This window comes from Andrena cerasifolii, chromosome 1, assembly GCF_050908995.1.
Source record: "Andrena cerasifolii isolate SP2316 chromosome 1, iyAndCera1_principal, whole genome shotgun sequence".
NCBI lineage: Eukaryota > Metazoa > Arthropoda > Insecta > Hymenoptera > Andrenidae > Andrena > Andrena cerasifolii.
In genome coordinates this window covers 23,573,395-23,592,888 of record NC_135118.1, presented here as the reverse complement: position 1 = coordinate 23,592,888, position 19,494 = coordinate 23,573,395, and the positions used below count along the sequence as shown (strand labels likewise).

The window sequence follows — 19,494 nt, the reverse complement described above, 5'->3', positions numbered from 1 at the left end:
TCGATACGTCGATGTGTGCGACTTGGTGCTGCAATAGATCGATGCTATGTCATCGATGTCGAATGTTCGTATATCGATACATGCATTACTTTCAGAATGAAAATATTTTTGTTACATGATTTTGTAGAAAAACTGACAGAAATTCAACTGCTTACTGACTTAACTGTTCTGTTAGAATAATAAATTATAATTACTCGATACACAATACACAGTTTGTTCCAATTAGTGTTGCGGAACAATCTAGAAAAACATCTCTGATAAAATGAAATAGACATTAATGTAATTCTTATGTTTATATTTATAAGTTCTACTTATATTTATACTTTTATAGTCTGCTTATATTACTCGAACTGAAATGTACGAATTTGGTTAAATTATTCAATCAAATTCAGGGAAATATATATATATCGTATACTTTCGTTTAATGTAAAATCGTTTCGTACAATTATTTACCCTACGTTTTGCCTGTAGGTACTAACAGCTCGAACATGTTACTATGCAGAAAAAGTCGCATTTTTTTAAAAAAGTACCGTAATAGTATATACGAAAGGTGTCGTCTGCGATTCGCCTCCACAAGCTTGTAAGTATACCGAGAAATTATTTAAGGAAAATATTCGCGAAAGAATAACACTCAGTTTTACAGGGAGAAATGGAAACCAACGATAGGTCTGGAAATTCATGCTCAAATTGCAACAGCGTCAAAATTATTTTCCGCAGCTTCTACGAGCTTCACTAGTCCAATTAATTCTTGCGTCTCGCTCTTCGATTGTGCGATGCCAGGAACGATGCCAGTAAAGTATAATGAATTCATTTTCTGGGAAATGACTCGATAAGTTTGTATTACATCGTTATTTATAGGTATTGAACGAAAAGTGTGTGGAAGCAGGAGTGTTAACTGCTTTGGCTCTGTGTTGTGAAGTAAACAGTTTTTCGATGTTCGAGAGGAAACACTATTTCTATCCTGATTTACCTGTAAGCATACTCAAAAGTTTTGTATAGCTTTAAAATTATAAAGCTAAAAATAAGAAAGTACAGTTGTCATTACTGAAAGATACAATTATCAAAGAAGGATTTATTTATTTTTACATTGCAATGTACTTAATCAAGCAATTGTATAGGCAGGATTTCAAATTACACAGCAGAAAAAACCTTTGGCATCAAAGGGAGAAATCTCGTTTCTTGTATTTAATCCAGGAGTACATAAACATCCGTTTCTAAAGTCTTCCAAAATTAAGCAAATACAATTGGAGCAGGACAGTGGAAGAAGTTTGCACAACGAAGACGATGGGAGGTATCTGGTTTTGAATTTTGTTTCTTAAAGCATTCGGGTATGAACACGAATTATCTCTTGCTTCCATTGATTTGAAATAGGAGTTTAATTGACCTTAATCGTGCTGGGATACCTCTGATGGAATTAGTTTTCGAACCAGATTTAACAGATGGGGAAGAAGCAGCAGCGCTTGTGAAGGAACTTAGTTTAATTTTACAGATATTAGGCACATGTTCGTGCAAAATGGAAGGTCGTATTATTTCTAAAATAATTTACTACACGCAAATGTTTCGAATCAAAATTGTTTTTGTATTTATAGAAGGAGCATTACGAGTCGATGCAAATGTTTCCATAAGTAAAAGCGATACATGTTTAGGCACTCGTACAGAACTGAAAAATATCGGAAGCGTACGTGCCGTTAGTAATGCTATAAAATACGAAATCCACAGGCAAATTTCGGTTTTAGAAGCGGGAGGCGAAGTTGTCAACGAGACACGTGGATGGGATCCCCTAAGCAAAACGACAATTCTTATGCGCGAGAAAGAAGAAAAGCACGTAACGTATTTAATGTTTATAAGAATTCTTTGTATAAACAGAGATTGTGTATTCGTTTTAAGAAGAACGATAAATGCTTTTAGGATTATCGTTTTATGCCCGAGGCAAATCTACCTCCTTTACGTGTACACGTTGACGAAAATACGGATAACAAATATAATTTGATTAATGTTCCATCATTAAAAAAGAAACTACCTAAATTGCCAGAACAAATACGACAGACATTGATGGATGATTTTGGTATCACAGCTTATACCACCATGGCAATAATGGTAAATTAGATGTTTGAAGCAGGGCTTGAAACGGTTCCGAAAATAACTGTTTAAAACTGTTATATAAAGGTTCTGATTAAAACGGTTATGGAGAACTTTTATTCCAAATAACTGTTATGAAGAACCGTTTGGAGAACCGAAATCGATATTATAACAGTTTTCAAGCCCTGGTTTGAAGCACGAAAAGGTGATTGCGCGATAATAATTTTCCTTTGTATATCGCAGAATGATATAGATTTATTGCGGCTATTCGATGATATTTTAGAGGAAGGTAAAGATCGTAGCCCTCAGTTGGTAGCCCAGTTTCTCGTTAGTGAAATCTTGGGTTTCCTACAACAGCACGAACTGGATCTTACATTTTGGTAAGTTCGTTGCAACAAGATAAGCAATGAAAACAGAAATATATTGAAGCAATGGTATTTCAGTACAAATAATCTGAGCTCTATTGGAGAGTTGATCGACTTACTTCAAGGGAGAGTAATAAACTATTTGATACTACGGAGGACATTAGATAAATTCATCAGTGATCCAGGAAAGAGGCCAAAACAGGTAAAGATAACTATTCGAAAGAAGTGAAATTAGTGGAGAAGTTTGATCCATTAACTAACGTATCTTCATCATTTTCGGTTGTTTATAGATCATCGAGGAAAATAATTGGTTCATGATAACGGACAAAGAAGAATTGGAGAAGATATGCTTAGGAATACTTGAGAAGAATCCTAAAATCGTTCGAAAGTATAAAGCCGGAAAGACAAAACTGTTTAGCAAGTTGTTGCTACAAGTAGCGAACGCTACGGATGAGCGCGCAGACATGCCCCAAGTCACAAAAATTATGACCAGGCTACTGAGTTAAGTTCAAAGTACTGCCGCACCGTTTTGTAATATAAAGCATGGAGTAGTTTCAATAATAACTCTATAAATAATTTGATGCGTCTATTTTTTTTCTAGCATATTTACACATCTCCACATTTAAAATATCATATAAAACGTAATCAATTCTTTCTAGCATTTACTTTCACAAATCGTAGTCACAAATACAAAGTCAAATAAGAAATAAATATTTGTGGTTTAACAAACTGGAGACTAGCGGATTCCTCAGTCCCCTCTTTAAAATTTAGTCTAAACCAGCACAAGTTTTTATTTTTAACAGTGTTAATTATATTATAAAATATTTCACAAAAACGTCAGACCACATTCAATGACTCTCTCTACATAATACCTGAGGGTGGGACATGTTTATTAAAATGGTACAAAACATGATAACAGGAACAATCTTTATCGATTCAATGAACTGCTCTTCAAGATTTATCCATTCGATAGTACCTTATTTCATATGAAAGAAAAAGATTAAGTGAGCAATGAAAGTATACACTTGAAAAAAGTTTTCAAGGAATCGTGGTTGCGATCCTTTAAGGATTAATTATTGTATACTTTTCGACATTACACTTACAAGTATCTATGGAATTATATGTATAGCGAGGTGATTTTAAAAATCGGCGTTAAGCATAAGACTATTTGATAAAGATTGCACTGCTTATCACAAATTGCACGGAATCGATTTTTTATATTTATACAATAACGAGTATTGTATACCGTGATGCTAGTTTTATCTAAACATTTTTCAGATACAGTAAGCACATAGATATTGCTATTATACAATACAATGAAAGTATCTATACACTAAACAGTTACACAAAAATTGTTATTCTGTAACAAACGGTCGTTATGAAATACCTATTTCGACTTATCTTCTTCTCCTTTTTTTTTTACAATTCTTTACAATAACATTGTTAAAAAACATGTCACCTACGCATTGTCATTTGTTCCTTTCTTCATTATCTATAAACTTGTAATTTCTTTTATCAAAACTAAAACTTCATTACAAATATCGATATCTAAAAGATAAGAAATTTTTTCTCGAATCCAATACGTTAAATTCGTTATTAAAAGTAATAACACAGTTTCCATCGTTGACGCGACCAGTTATTAGAAAGTATATTAGCTTTAGCGCTTCACATGTATTACAAAATTCAGATTGTTTGAATTACGCTCTCCTAACGATAAAGTTTGCAAAAGAACAGTCTAAAAGACATACACCCATTAATTCAAGAAATTTTTCAGTTCACTGCAAAAAACGGCAATGACGGAAGGATTATAAACTGCAGTCTTCCAGGAAAGGCCACTTGAATAGCATAAAAGTCGTCCTCTTAATTCACTCCTTCTTTTATTGTTCTACGTAATTTTGTAATACGTTACGAATGCCTTCACTTGCATTACAATTATGGAAACAAGTCTGTACAATAAATTTGTTATATATATATTTTTTTTCCGACGTTTGTTTTCTCGTAAGTAAAAAATTTCTTATTTATCTCTAAAATGCCACATTATCGTTTTATCCATTACATATTTACAAAATGTCCTTATAAAGAGTCAACATTAATAATGTGATTTCTTAAAAAAAATTGTCATAAAGAACATTTGTTTTCCATGAATTTGAACGAAGTACATTTTGCTTCATAAAGCGTCGGCTCTAAAATGAACCATGAAATTTATCTTCGAGAGGAAGAGTTAAATGTGAGAAAGTAAAAATTCTAGATCCTTTACGGTCAACTATTCACAATTCTAGGAATAGGAGCAATGTCTCTTTTCGCTCTTGGCACAGCCACGCGAGTAATTTGCTTGACAATAAATTAAATTACTAGCATAAGAATAAATTCATCAATAATGCGATGATGTAATATACATTGTAAGAATACTAGCAATGATCATGATACTTTATAGCTAAAACAATTCATTCAATGCAATTGTAATGCAACATAAGAAACGCTATGCAGCCTTTTTCTTTTCTTTTTTTTCATTTATTAAGACCACTGGAGTTATTTGGATAATTTGCTGATTACTCTGATCAAGGCACCGTTTTCATCTTTTAGCCTCTGGTTTTCACATTTCAATTGGTCCATCACCTACAAAAGAAACGCATAATCCACTTTATGTCATTTCTGAGAACAATCCTGGCAAAGAGAAAAGGAGAAAAATACAAAGGCAATGCCATTATAGAGTGGATCAAATGAATGCTCACAACATTAAAAAGAAAACTTGGGAGAATAACGGGAAACAAGCGAGTGTCGTTGCAACTAGAGCCTATAAAATTTAAGCACTGTAACAATTGAACGCACTAAAACCAAAGGAGCAACATACGTAACTAAGTGTAACAGGCAGGTGTAATTGTAACGCTACACAAAAAACTTACACACATAAAACAGTATAATATAATTAAATCAGAATTCGAATATATTCGGCTATCTTTGTCAAACCTTTCTTTACACACGAAATGCACTTACGTATCCAACATTGTGTTACATATATTTTTGGTACTTTAATAGTATCGTGTGTATAAAGAAAATGTTTTCCAATCAAAGTAAAGAAAAATAATTGCACTTAAAGCAATTGCCATTATGTACCCCAGTATTCGTGTTCCTACTACTTCACATTCGATAATTGCAACGTTCATTTCTTTATTATTTCCGTGGCATGTTATATTTTAATAACGGAATCATCTTGTTGTATCTTACAAAAGACTTTATTGCAAAACTAGTATCACACAGTAAATGAAAAATCATGTGAATTCTATGAATCGGGCATCAAACAATGCATGAAAAACAAATTTTTTTATATTGAACATGCTTTCATAGGAAAAGGGTATAAATTTGTACACATTTTCAAATACTTTTCTCAAGTATATCCTTCTAAATAGATTAGCACTGTCATTTGAAGACTCTCGAAATATGTCCAAAATAGAAATTATCTATCAATTAGTTTAAAAAATCATTTTAAAAAAACCTTTGCAAGGCCATCTGCGTTAGATAGTCTGCAATTGCAATAGTATTTTTTGAGAAAGTCTATAATACCCTAAATGAAATGACTACAGTTTTTATAGTATATGATAATAATACGAAATATATAAAGGAACCACTTATTTAGTTTTTAGAATATATCTTTAAAAATACAGGCAGGTTGCGTTCTTCAATTTCTGAAAAGAGAACTTGCTTGATAGATGCTCTATATCGATGCAAGTAACTGAGTTATAGAACTAAGTTCTTTACAAACTTTATTAAGCCGTACTTGTGCAGGAGTTTTAGAACACGATGTATACGTGTAGAAAACTCGATGGGAATATGGATTATAAATTTGTAGGTGTAATTAGTAGACTGAGAAGAAGTTTTGTGCGTAGTTTTAGTGTAGTGAACTAGTGTAGTTTTAAATAATCATAGCATAATTTCCATTAAAAGACATGTTTTATGCAAGCCTTGAATTCTCGTACGGTAAGGTGTTATAAGTCTGAGAGGGAGCGATTTTAATAACCGTAATTACGCGGATACATTTTGCGAAGCTGTTTTTGTAAGATAAGTCAGTGAGCGACATCGTTTCAAAGTTTTAATATTGCGATCAGAACGTAAAAAGTCGTAAGTAATCAATTAATTGATTAATTAATATTGTACGTGGAGTACGATGTACACTGTTAACGCAGATGCTGTCATTATGTCCTTTACCTATTTAGTAGTATTGGTGAGTTTGGATACGACGCGGGTAAGTGCCCGATTTTCGGCTTTCAATCTCTCATTTTCAGCTTTGAGCTTTTGTAATTGCTGTAAACAATGAAACGATTAGCCCAAATTCGCTTGTCTTGTAAAAGCCCCAGACAACGCTATGCAATCTACCATCAATTGCTATACCAATAACGTAAAGTAAACTCTTTCGTGTACCGTTCAGAAAATATGGATAACGAAAACCACACGGAGTATAATAAACTCAAAAGGAAGTAAAAAGTGCCAATTAAAACCCATCATATTGCATAAATAATAAGCGTGATTATTTAATAAAGATACTAAAAAAGAAAACAGCACCAAAAAATGGCAAATAAAGAAACAAGCAGTGCATTAAAGCTGCCTATGTTTTTCTTTGTTCTTTCTCATTTCTTAAATTAACCACTCCAGAAATGCTGGCACCTTCCTCTGTATATAGCCGCCACAATCAAAACGTAATTTAAAAAACTGCTACGTGCATTCTAACTAAGGAGTATATAATTAACAATTTGTATTAAACATGATAACACATAGTAATTAAGATATTTCACATAATTGTTCAGTTAACTAAGTACGACTCCGTAAGTTAACTATGTTACATAATCGTCATAAATTCGGTTCTCAAGGTAACGAAGATATCAGAAATTCTTACCTTCAATTCCTCTTCCATTTCTGACAGTTTCCTTTCCATCGCTCTCCTTTCTCTTTTCTCAGCTTCAGAGAGAACTGTTTTATTTTGGGCACTCTGTGCCTTGTCCAATAAACTTCTGGCTTCCTTTAATTGTTCGTCCGATCGCCGAAGTTTCTCTTTAAGCCTTTCATTCTCCGCTTGAGATTCTTCGTACAGCTTCTTATAATCTAATTCACCGTTCTCAGAAGTGGTAGATTTTATTCTAGTTGAGATGGAAGGTGCTTCCGATGACAATGAAGATATGGATCCCAGCCTGTTGGACCTTCCAGAACGATCATTTCCACTCTATAGAACAACAAGGTACAAAAGACAAGGTGTAAAAAATCGACTTGCAACATTTCGACAAAGTGTATTAATACAAAGTGTATTAATATAAAGCACTGTTTCGTATAAAATTAATATCTGCTGTCTTACAATGTATCCTTCGGAACTGGCTAAACTTTGCATACTAGAACTTCTAGATCCAAAATGAATATCTGGTTTTGTTTTAGTCTTATTAAAGCTATCGGTTCTCTGTGCTTGCGAGTGACTGCTCGGATTAAGGTTCAAGTAACTGTAACTCGTAGAAGGTGTCAAACGCAAAGAGTTAATACTCGGCAGAGTTATACTCCCATATCCTGACGAAGTACCACCATACGTCGTGTACAAGTTTTGATAATTTAGATTATTCGTGGAACTTGAGTAAGGATTTTTCCTAAACGACTCGTTGCCCTTGGAAGTTTTGCTTATAAACTTTGGTAATCCGACATGGTTTGTCCCGTTAACGCCTAGTAGACCCGAATAGCTATTTTGATTCAAAGGAAACAATCCACTAATACTTCGTGATCTATTTCCAAAAATTGAGCTTCCATTTGCCGATGCCTGTGCTCTTAATCCTGCAGCTGTTGTCGGCTTTCCTTGAGATCTTTTTTTGTAGGATGACATTGTTTACAAGATTCACAAAATTACTTCGCAGATTTAAACACTTTGCCAGAAACTAGCACCTTGATCTTACATATTACTCTCGAACGTAAGAAATTTGAAATTCTGCAGTAATTTAACGTTTAGCCACGTTTGTCGCGTTATATACGGATATGGACGATCTAGTTCTAATGACAGTAAGTATTTGACTGACGTAGACTGGGTGGAGGAACTTAAGACATCAGCCAGTTTACTTCAAAGCATCGGTTTGGTATGCTATTTATAGGTCACATGCACAAACTGACACTAATATCAGGCGTGTGTGTTTTAGAATAAATATATTCGATGTTTCACTCTTGAAACATTTTGTGAGTTTACAAAATATTATGAAATATACAAATTTAAAATTATGCAACTCCAATTAGCGTATCAATTTAAATAAATAAAAGTATTTTGATTTGGTTGTCAGTATTTAAAGGACGTTTGGCTTTTTAAATAACATATATGTATAAACAATTTATGACAATAATAATAATAATAATAGTAATAGTAATAACAATAATAAATTAAAGGAACCATTGGTTCAAGTAATTTAAATCTCTATTATATGCAAAATGTCTCCAATTTTTATATCTTATTTATTGTTTTGGGTTCGTGTATTTAAATCTTTTGAACTCCCCTGCTCGAACAATAAATAAATACCTTTAAAGCTATCTCTAAATGTCAAAGTGTCAGATCATTCCAAATGTCGATGGAATATTTTTAGACGCTGCCAGGCCACGTTCATGATCAATTCTTTTTGCTTTAGCTCTTGTTTTGTCAGTTCAAATCAGTCTTTAAATAGCAATCGCATTGAAACATCATTATTGCTATTTATTTTATGTGAACATTATATAAATTTTTTGTGCACATGTAAAGTGAGCCTTTCTATTAGTCCAAGAGCTGTATTAATTATTGGATCATTTTGAGGAAGTATAATATCTACAGCGCATAGAATACGCGATACATCGTCAATAAAGAATTATACAAGTTGACAAATAATGTAGAATTTAATTCATACAATCTATCTTTCAGTAGTAACGTAAATTGAAAGTTAAAGAATGAATAAAGATACGACATTATATGGTAGTTCGTGTAAAAATTGGTGTAACGCATGGTCCGATGGTATATAGGAGGATAAGAAATGGAAAACTATTTTTAACGAAGCATGCACGAATAGAGGTTAATCTTCTCCGAGGCTAGCCCAAAAATAACACAAAGCTTCTGCGCTTCACTAAATTGCGTTCATACTATAATAGTTACGTATAGTGATTGATAATTTAATTCTAACAATGATAAAATTCGGTGAAATTAGTTGAGCAAGAATTTTTTATAAGAACGCACAATAATGTTGCATGAGGCATTAAGTGCGAAAACGGACGAATTGTTTGCGAAATTGAGTTAGGAGCAATAATGTATTTCAACAGGCTGTACTAATCCTATAAAATATGAAAAATTAATTTTTTTTCATTGTGAGTTAGTCCGTTTTTGCTCTCAATGTCTGAAATATTCTTGAAGTTAATATCGAAGAAATGGTTCTACCGTGTCATCACCAATTGTCAATTGATAGTTATTAAAATCATTTATTTATACGCTAGATTACTTTCTGCATGAATTATACATTCGAAGAAGCACGCTTCACGTGCGTCGCAATCTTTTCAAGCACTATAAACAATTATTAAAGATAACGAGAAGCAAGATTGAGTTACTTACCTCATTGTGGTTGATTTTGGACTCGTCACAATCACCACCAGCGGTTAAGTCTTGTTTTTCAGGATCAATTTCCTGCGAAACATTTAGTTGCTGTTATTACAGGCAAATAATTGTGAAGCATTAAAATGTAAAGTCAAATTCGGACGGTTTTAAAAGTCAGAACCGGGTATTTAAAATTTATGAAACTAGCTACATGGTTACTTAATTCAATTTCAATAAGATAATTGCTACTCACGTCCATATCAACGTGGACAACGCCTGTCGACCTCCTCTTAGGCCTTCGCCTCCTCTGTATAACGGCTTGTGTGGCTTGGGCATTTCTGCTATCATTCTCCTTATCTTGTTCTGAGATAGGTGGATAGAAACAAAAGGAACAATGTTAGTAATAAACTTTCCGCTGAACGGACGGTTCTAACATGCTTTCTGCACCTTTGTCTTCAGGTTGTTTTAGCGATCGTCTAAGTGGTAATGTTATGGTGGTTTCTGCACTGCTAGTTGCGATAGTTTCAATAGGAGCTGACGATGGTCTGGGTACACTTGTGCCTGCGGAAGGTCTTCTCATGTAAGCTGTGGTAGTATCTGGGTTGGGTAGCGTCGAGGTTCTGTTATTGGCATCTTCCAACTGAAACTAAGCAATGAAATCCCCCCTCAAACTTTCTATATTAAAAAAGAAAGCTAGCATTCATGCTATTGTTTACACATTCAAGCGAGATGCCGAACACATCAAAGTCTCATTAGAGAATATTTCCAGGTTAATATCAAAGTCCGCTTAAGCGTATGTGTTTGAAAGTTATATCGATCACAAACCTTGCTTCCATTATCTACTTTCAGCCTCCAAGAAGGCCGCCTTTCAGGCAAGTTAAGTTCTTCGGAGGGTTTGTTTGCAGTCACAGTAGTAGGGGTTGCTGTTGTTATTGTAGCTGTAATCGAGGCTGTATTGCTGGTAGTGGTTGTAGGCTGGGTTATTTAAAAAAATTATGAATAAATGTTTATACAGCTTTCATTACTATTATTATCGTGAACTTTAACGTTTCAAGAGAATTACTAACAAAAAATTAAAACATACATACTTAGGCATATTGCAGTTATATCTCTGGTTTCAGAAAGTGTGACGATTTAAATGGATCTCAAACTCAGTAATTTAAGCGATTGTTTAATTTTACAGGTATTGCGCATTAAGGGTGAAAAGCTATTGCAGAGAGAAGTTTACCTGCGTAGAAGGTGTCGTAGAAGGAATTTCACTGTTCTGCTGCTTCTTCTTCACTAGCTGCTCTGCACTTTTGATTTCATCTAAAGTCACACCTTGAGTCGAACGCCGCGTTTCCCTCACTCTTTTTGCGTGTGCCTTTCTTTGCGTCTCGCTCTCTTCATCGCGAACAGGAGGAACAAAGGACCTGAACAGAAATCGCGTTCGCGATGTTAAATACAAGAGTGCGTAATATCTGTACGTTGCTTGCCAAGATTGTCTTATAAAATATAACAAAATTTGACGAAAGCATTAAACATTATCATAAAAAAATCCATAAGCAGTGTTCTTACAAATATCACGTAAAACAATTATGTCTTCGGCTTACGATAAAGGAAATGATCTTGTTATTTTTTTATGGTCTCACTCACAGTTACATATCATTATATGTTGCAGCGTAATATTAAAAAATAAAGATGCCGTTCGAGTCTTTAATAAATATGTACACGTGTAGTCTGTAAAACATGCTGAGATTTCATGTTTCGTAACATCAAAGGAGCTCGCTAATATGCACACATTACTTTCATTTGCTTTTAATTATCCACAACGATTCCGTCCATTTGGAATTATAATGCTCTGAATCAACACCAGGAAGTCTGCTGGGGGTAGGTATCGAGTAAGATGTTCATTGTAAAACGTGAAGCTATTTAAGTGGTTGAGAAAATCAAATTATATATTTCAGTGGCAGCAATTTTTTTTTAAACTAGAATTATTATTTTTACTAGCAAAGACAAGGCAGTGATTATTGGGGAGAGAGTAATATTGTAGGACAAATATGTATGCAACTGAAATAAATAATCACACCGCAAAGCAACTTTCCATGCCACTGCCAATAACTTAATATCGTGTGTGTGTGTAAATATCGTAGAGTACGCAAAATCACACGTTCCAAGAGAATCTTCCCAGGTCAAGCATTAAGTACCCACTTGAAGAAATTCTTGAAGATATTTCCTGGACTTAGCTTGCTCCCTCCTGGTGTAGTGGGAGTTCCAGGAGCCGCTACTGAATTGTTTGCACTCGATAGAACTGTGGTTGTAGCTTCCGCTGGTTGAACACTACCCAGCCATATTAACAACATCGCACGATGCAAATATGAATATATAAACTTCAGTTTTTTAAAAGCATTCAAACATACGCTAAGTTATGATCTTTAAAAAAATTGAACTTCAAAGGACCTATATATGTATGTATGTATATAGATATCATCTTCTTGTTCTTGTTCTCAACGGTTACGTTTACCGAGTGATTATTAAGATTTATATTAAACACAATCGTATTTAGTAACAGCAGAATTTGTAAAGAACTATTTCCTTTTTAAATATTTACCTGCGAATTTGATTTGCTGGAATAGGACTTGTTGTTGTAGTTGTTGTTGTGGCAGTTGTAGTAGCTGTGGCTGTAGTAGTTGGCAGTGTACTTGACACTATTGTTTTAGATGTAGATGTTGGTGAAAGTGTATTGCTTCCCTGTGGCAGTCTTGACAGTTCCAAGTTTAATTTCCCTTCTTTTCTTCTAAAGTGAAAACATTATAGCTGTTACATTATACAGAACTATAAAGGGATCTCGTTTCGGATTACGTAAATTTTGTCAAAAATCAGATCGATTCTAATGTACAGTTTCAAAGAATACGTTTCACGTTTCAATGTACGGAGAGATCTGTGATATCTCGTTTAAGCCAAGCAAAAAGCAAGGAACGTGGAAAGCTTACTCGGCGAATCAACGATTACAAGTATACAAATGAAGTTCGATACGTGAACAAAAATTATGGCGAAGCTTTGATACGGTACACGGTATTACACATATTTTAGTGGGGTAGCTTTCTTTATGGTTCTTATGTAAAGTAGCTAGTGAAAATTATATGCATTAAAAGCATTAATATATATCACGTACGAGACGTGCGCACCTGTGGGTTTCGCGTAGAGATGCAGAGCGAGTCGTAGTATTGGTGTGAGTAGGAGTAGCTGCGTTGCAGCAATGGAGAGTAGGGCAAGAAAATGCCTTGATGCGAGCTCTTAATGCCAAGTACTGCTTATAGAACCTGCATAACATGCACCATGCCATGCATACGACTACACTAACCTTCTATACGTGTAAAAGCTTGGTGTAATCTACACTAAACTTTCCGGCACGAACACTGAATCATTTAAATGCGGAGACTTTGCCGTGACGGAGACATAATTAATTGCAGCGCAAAGAATTTAGAAACATCAATGAAAATTCATACGTTACGATAAATAAAGCTGCAAGATTTTAATGCTACGAACAATACGTGGTAAACATTGCTTTAACTCACTTCTCGTCTGTTTCGAAACTATGCGTTCTAGTTAATACCACGTCGGACTCTGTATTAAGTTTGTTCGACATAGTCGGGGATTTAATGTTCTTGTCCTTCTCTTCAAGCCCTAGGGTACACGCGAGAGAAACAACGGATTAGTGTCGGTTTAAAATCGTGGAAAATATTCGCATCGTGTAAATAATGATAACTTACTCGTGGATAATGTGTTCGTTGCTTCTGTATTTTGTATCCTATTCCTGAAAGAACCTGAACGCCGCCAAGATGGTATAACCCCTTCTTCGTTACTATCAGTCTGTTGTTTTGGAGGCATTATCGGAGCCTGTGGAAATAAATGAGATTAGCAAAAAAGATTTGGCCTACATTGAAATGCGTTCTTCGGAATTCTTATGAATGTTACCTGATTAGGAACTTTACTAGCATCGGTAGGAGACGGTGGATTATGAGGAGTTGATTCTTCTTTGTTTGCCCTATTTTTCTTTTCTGTAAAGTTAAATCGAAATTAGTGCGATTTAGGACAAACCTGCTTCGAAACTTCTCTCTAAGAAAGAACGACGTGTATCCATTTATGTAATGGAGAGACTTTTTTCTCAACAACGGAGCTTTTAAAATAGTGTTGTTATCGCGAGAGAGAATACAAAAGAAGGCAGATGTATGTATTTTATAATACATGCAATTAAGTGTAATAATATAAAATCAGTCTTACAGACAAAACTCACCATCATCTGTAAGACATGGAGAGTGGTTTGATTCGTTAGACTTATCAAATTGATTGGAGTAAGTGGAAGAATGTGATTCTGAGCTAGTCTCAGATTCACCTTCACCATCACTCTCTTCCATATCTGTTTCACGCGTCGCTTCTGTCCATGCAGCATTGTTACAAGAAATACAAATTGCTGTTAAGATAAGTAAAATAGACTTGCGAAACTGAACAGTGGGTAATATATTCTTCGTGAGAAAATATTCCTACTTAGATCAGCATTTCCCAACCATTTGTAAACAGAATTTAGGGTAAATTCAATAACCTTTTTAAAAATAAAGAGCACTGAAAACAAACATGTATTTAACATTTCGTTGACACACGTTCGTGAAACAAAAACGAAAAGAAAAAAGAAATAAAAATGATTGAGAAACGCTAGCGTATATCTTTGTTCTCTTTTTTATCCACAGAGTGTTCTAGCAGTATTATTTCGATATTTTAAAAAGAACTTAAATCGAATGCGTTCAGGGTATAATTTCTCTGGGATCTTCATATGTAATGAACTTTCCAGGATACACTTTTCATGTGCCAGTAATACTTATGGAACACTCTGTACACACATTTAAGTTTAGATTTTCATCACCATTTAGCGTCAAATGTAAATAATTCATCGAAACGTTTAAACGTCAACATGCAAATTAGCAAACACGCCAACTTGTAACGTATATTAATAACGTACCGACATCACTGTTTGTTCCAGTACTAGAGTCTTCTTTATCAGACTGAATCTCTAATTCGACCTTTTTAACTTTATTCGGTGTCTCCTCTTCAAACGTTTCCACGGATTCTTGCGTAGCAATAGTATTTTCATTACTCGTTGATACACTGCAACGTAATGATCGCAACGATAATAACATTAACATAGCAGCGCATGAAACGTACTTCGTAGAAATAGTCATTAACTGCTTCTTCTACGAACCGTTTCTTTGGTATAGTTGGTTGTTTTTTATTAATAATTTGTGGGTGATCTTTCATTAAGAGTTTTTGCTTTTCCCTCAGTTTCTCCAAGGTTGGCAATATATTCGCGTCAGCAATATCAAATGCAGTTTGATCCTATCGATGTAAAATTATGAAAGAGGCAATTTCTTTGTTGTTCGAGGTATAAGAGAATTTTAATCTTACAGCGTAGTTCTTAATGTCCATATTACAAAAATTCTCCACTAAAAGTTCGGAGGCTTCTAATTGACCCCAATGTGCCGCAGCGTGCAGAGGCGTCCAACCATCAAAATCCTGAGCATTAATATCGCACCTAGCTTGTAGTAAGATGCTGAAATACACAGATCTCACATGTAGTAAATAGCAGATAAAAGGTTCGCTTAATGTCTCCAGTTATTCTAAGAATACAGCAAGAGCACTTACTTCATAACTTTAATATAGCCCTTAGCAGCAGCAACGTGTAATGCAGTAGCTCCTGACTTAGGGTGAGTCGAGTCTTTCCCCGCCGCTCCAGATCGCCATGCTCTGGCATCATTTAACATTGATCTCTCCTCTTCGCCTCTAGCTTGATCGCAGTCTATGCCTATAAAAGAATTAATCAACTAAAACGTTTCACTTTCATTTAACAATAATGCCAGTGTTTTATACAGTGATTGTAAACACAAACCAGCTTCGTTTATATGCTGCTGTAGCATATCTTCCATCTCATCGCTTTCCGTAATGTCAAGAGCCAATTCGCCATCATTGTTAACTGCTGCCAAGTTACATCCTTTCTCTATTAAATATCTACAAAACGTATTCTTCTGTTTAACAAAACATCTGAAGTCCAATATTACATCATAATCATTACTAATGCTCGTTAAACGCATCGAGCAACAAATTGGAAATAATACTAACTTTGCAATAGATATAAATCCACAAGACGCAGTCGCGTGCAATGGTGTCCATCCTTCATTATCACCGCGATTGATATCAGCTCCCTTCTCTACTAAAAATTCGACCATATCCAGATCATCATTGATACACGCCTACAATTAAAATTTCATAACTCTTTTTAACTATAAGACAGAATTATGAGAAGGATTACATACTTTAAATTGTGATATATGTGTACTAAGGTCAGAACAGATCAGGATTTATAAAAGCAGCATTTGCGAAAAGGGCATTCATTCGTATTGCTAAAAGGTACAATCTTATTTGCATTTATAGTACGCATCTACGTTATATATAAAAAAAATTGGTTGTAAACACGACACGTAGGAAAGATGTGTAATACGAGTATTTTGATACACATAGCTATAGGTACATTAGAGATACTAAAATGTTTACTTCTTCTATAGCTTTCGGGTATACACATGTAAATTTATATAAACAATATTCGAAAGCGAACGCTTTGTGTACATTAAAAAAGGCAACGCACAAATAATAACATTTTAAGACAGAGGACACATAGAATACAGATACCGCAGCCTCTGACTTCTAACAGAGAACTATAAATAGCATTTGATGTCTGATGTATTTTCACATTCTATTTTCGCAAATCCATGAAATGCCTAAACTTCCTCTTCACTTAAATAACAGTAACAAGTACGATACATTCCATATAAAATATCTGCTCTACACATTTTTCTCGAATAAGTTATTTTTGTTGTATATACAAATTATAAGTATTTCACGAACGATTTCCACTGTTTTGTAATTACATAACTATGGAGGAATTCATATCGAACGAAGCATACATTACTATATTTTAAGAGGTAGAAAAGCACGTCTTAATTTATATGCAACTCTATTACATAATTTATATTTTCATAATTCATATATAATTCATGAATAGTACTTGAACTGTTAATGTATGATTTTATTCCTTTTTTGCAGCCTTGGTAAATATATCTTAATCTCAATTATAAGTGGTTTTTTATTTTACATAAATGCGTATAATAAACAATTAAGAAAAGTATTATTTAACATTCGAAACCAATACTTTCCATCGAGTTTTGTAGTAGCTCAAATATTTTTATGCTTCGAGCTTCTACCAAAACGGACATCTTTTACAGGGCTATTTTTAGCCTTATCCTAACTTCAACCTATTTCAGTAGTCTCAATAATTTAAGTATTATGCCAAAACTTACATCACGCGCAGGAGAATGATTTGTAAGAAGATTAAACTGTATATTTTCAAGATATTTATATCCATTAAACGTAATATGTATATTAGTCGAGGTTTAAATAAACTCGCATGAAAAGAACATGCGTGGTATAAAATATGCGTTCATAAATACAATTTAAGTGTTTTCAAGAGTTCTTTACGCAAAGTAAGGTTCATTAATATTAATGAAAATAAGAGGTACATGTATGAAACATAATGCAGAAATATGCAAGTAAACTTTATTACTTCTCTAATTTAGCATTATGGGTAGAATAATTTAACATTGCAACAGTGGATGTACGCAATAAATAAATCTTACATATGACTGTTGTAAGTGGAAATTACTTTGTTGTTATTTCTAAATCATTTTTCAGGATTAAGAACAAAACTAGAAATGAAGACAAAAGTAAATACAGGTCAATAAAGTTTTTTAATATTATTTATTACTATGAAGAACAGCCTATGTTTAATTAATAAAAGGATTGAGGAGTCAAGGTACTTTTTAACAAATTAAAATCATAATCATTCTCATCGCAGTTCGTTTCCTCTGTATGTAAACAATACTTTTCTGTTTTACCCAGATCCGACTTTAGTCGATTCAGACTACTTGAGACAATACTCGCCCATTAAAAAAAGTGTTCTTCAAAAGTACTCAGTGCATTATAAACAGGAAGGGACAAACTTGCATTCGCGCAATGTTTATTTCATTCTCCAACCAATACAAATTTTAAGGGGTGCGTGTCTTCTTAATACCCTTGACTAAAGGGAACATGACATCATTGCATGAAGATCCTATCTTTGCTAATCCCATAAAAGGCGAAGGCAATTATAACAATAATAGCTCATTAGCCAGGGGATGTACTCTAATGGATTAAAATGTAACCACTGCTGCAGACATTACATGTACACGTGTAACACATACTCACTACAGGAAAGTAGGATTCCCTGTTCGGAAACTAATTGAAGATTATCGCGATATGAAACGTTGCTGATCTCATTGATAAGGAGGCTCTGCAAGGGAATGAGTAATCGAATGAAAATTTGGCGGCGAAGAAGAAGTTTAGCGTGGTGGGTCAGGATTGCGACCCCGGGCGCCGCGATGCGCCGGTCCGCCGTCCGTTGGAGGGTTAAATGCGTGACATCGCGAGTACGGAAGGAAATTTTACTGATCAGCACTTAAAATTAGACAGCTGGAGTGTATGTATGTAGTAGCCATCTTGCAATGAGAATTTACGATCGAGGGGGAAAAACATAGGGGGAGAAAGCAAGCACTCGGAGAAACTTGGTCGGGATTGTTGTGTGATGTGTGGATACATGTGTATATATGTATGTATATATATATGTATGTATGTATGTATGTCTATATAGCGGGATGAATCGCGATATATAAACAAAAGCTCGATAGAAAAGAGGGAGTGGAGATATCGCAAGTACCTGGTGCAATGCCGTAAGACCGTCAACGTTTCCGGTGTTGATATCCGCCCCCTTTTGGAGTAAACGCACGACCTCCTCCTTGTCGCCTGCCGCGCACGCCGCCAGGAACACGCAATCCGCGGAGAACTTGATCTTACGCGCGACCTGAGTCGGCTGGGCCGGCTCGCGATTCGTCTCTGACTGTTCCCAGCGTTTTAGCTGTTCGGCCCTTTTAAACAGGGCAGAGCTCGAACGGCTCTCGAGAGACATTGCCCGAAACACGCACGACCGCACTCGAGAATCTTATAACCACTTCGCACCGTCTCCTCTTCTCTTTCTTCGTCTCCTCTCCTCCTCTTGCTCTCTCTCTTCTCCGCGTTTTTCGATCTTCCACTACGCCGAGGCCACCACCACCATTCAGATCACTTTGCGTGATTCGACACGCTGAAACGGCCGTTCCCCGCTTCTTACCTCCATATACGACTCTGATATCACCGATCGCGTGTCCCCCTACGAAAATTATCACGGTTGAAATTCGTTTGTTTCTGACGGACCACGGGAGGGAGCGGTCGGTCGCCTTCACCAGACTCGGTTACAGGGCGGCTAGATTCGCGTGCTCTTTGCTATTCTTGGCCGTCCCGTACCCGTGCGAGCTCTGTCGAAACCAACGAAAC

The 19,494-nt window shown here is 35.0% G+C and overlaps 2 protein-coding genes across 9 annotated transcripts; one reads left to right on the top strand and one right to left on the bottom strand.

Moving 5' to 3' along the window:
* Window positions 1-37: 37 nt before the first annotated feature.
* On the top strand, window positions 38-3,442 carry Gatb (glutamyl-tRNA(Gln) amidotransferase subunit B, mitochondrial). 2 transcript variants are annotated; one of them, XM_076815839.1, is made up of 11 exons: window positions 38-279; window positions 472-580; window positions 644-791; window positions 859-972; window positions 1,119-1,291; window positions 1,372-1,520; window positions 1,590-1,825; window positions 1,909-2,097; window positions 2,323-2,459; window positions 2,523-2,646; window positions 2,735-3,442. In XM_076815839.1, exons 2-11 carry the CDS (start codon window positions 489-491, stop codon window positions 2,948-2,950), a joined length of 1,578 nt encoding a protein of 525 aa, XP_076671954.1. In that variant the 5' UTR covers window positions 38-279; window positions 472-488; the 3' UTR covers window positions 2,951-3,442. The 2 variants fall into 2 exon arrangements, with proteins under 2 accessions (XP_076671954.1, XP_076671955.1); XM_076815840.1 differs by lacking the exons at window positions 38-279; window positions 472-580 and having other exon boundaries at window positions 661-796.
* Mbs (Myosin binding subunit) lies at window positions 3,018-19,477 on the bottom strand. 7 transcript variants are annotated; one of them, XM_076815770.1, is made up of 22 exons: window positions 18,842-19,476; window positions 16,156-16,286; window positions 15,926-16,044; window positions 15,682-15,841; window positions 15,445-15,589; window positions 15,242-15,375; window positions 15,002-15,147; window positions 14,282-14,422; window positions 13,963-14,045; window positions 13,758-13,884; window positions 13,563-13,671; window positions 13,173-13,307; window positions 12,596-12,781; window positions 12,196-12,324; window positions 11,234-11,417; window positions 10,831-10,980; window positions 10,453-10,651; window positions 10,259-10,368; window positions 10,024-10,095; window positions 7,333-7,656; window positions 6,648-6,743; window positions 3,018-5,060 (listed from the first exon to the last, which is right to left on the bottom strand). In XM_076815770.1, exons 1-21 carry the CDS (start codon window positions 19,088-19,090, stop codon window positions 6,648-6,650), a joined length of 3,129 nt encoding a protein of 1,042 aa, XP_076671885.1. In that variant the 5' UTR covers window positions 19,091-19,476; the 3' UTR covers window positions 3,018-5,060. The 7 variants fall into 7 exon arrangements, with proteins under 7 accessions (XP_076671885.1, XP_076671933.1, XP_076671896.1 ...); XM_076815818.1 differs by lacking the exon at window positions 10,831-10,980 and having other exon boundaries at window positions 18,842-19,477; XM_076815781.1 differs by lacking the exon at window positions 6,648-6,743.
* Window positions 19,478-19,494: the final 17 nt, after the last annotated feature.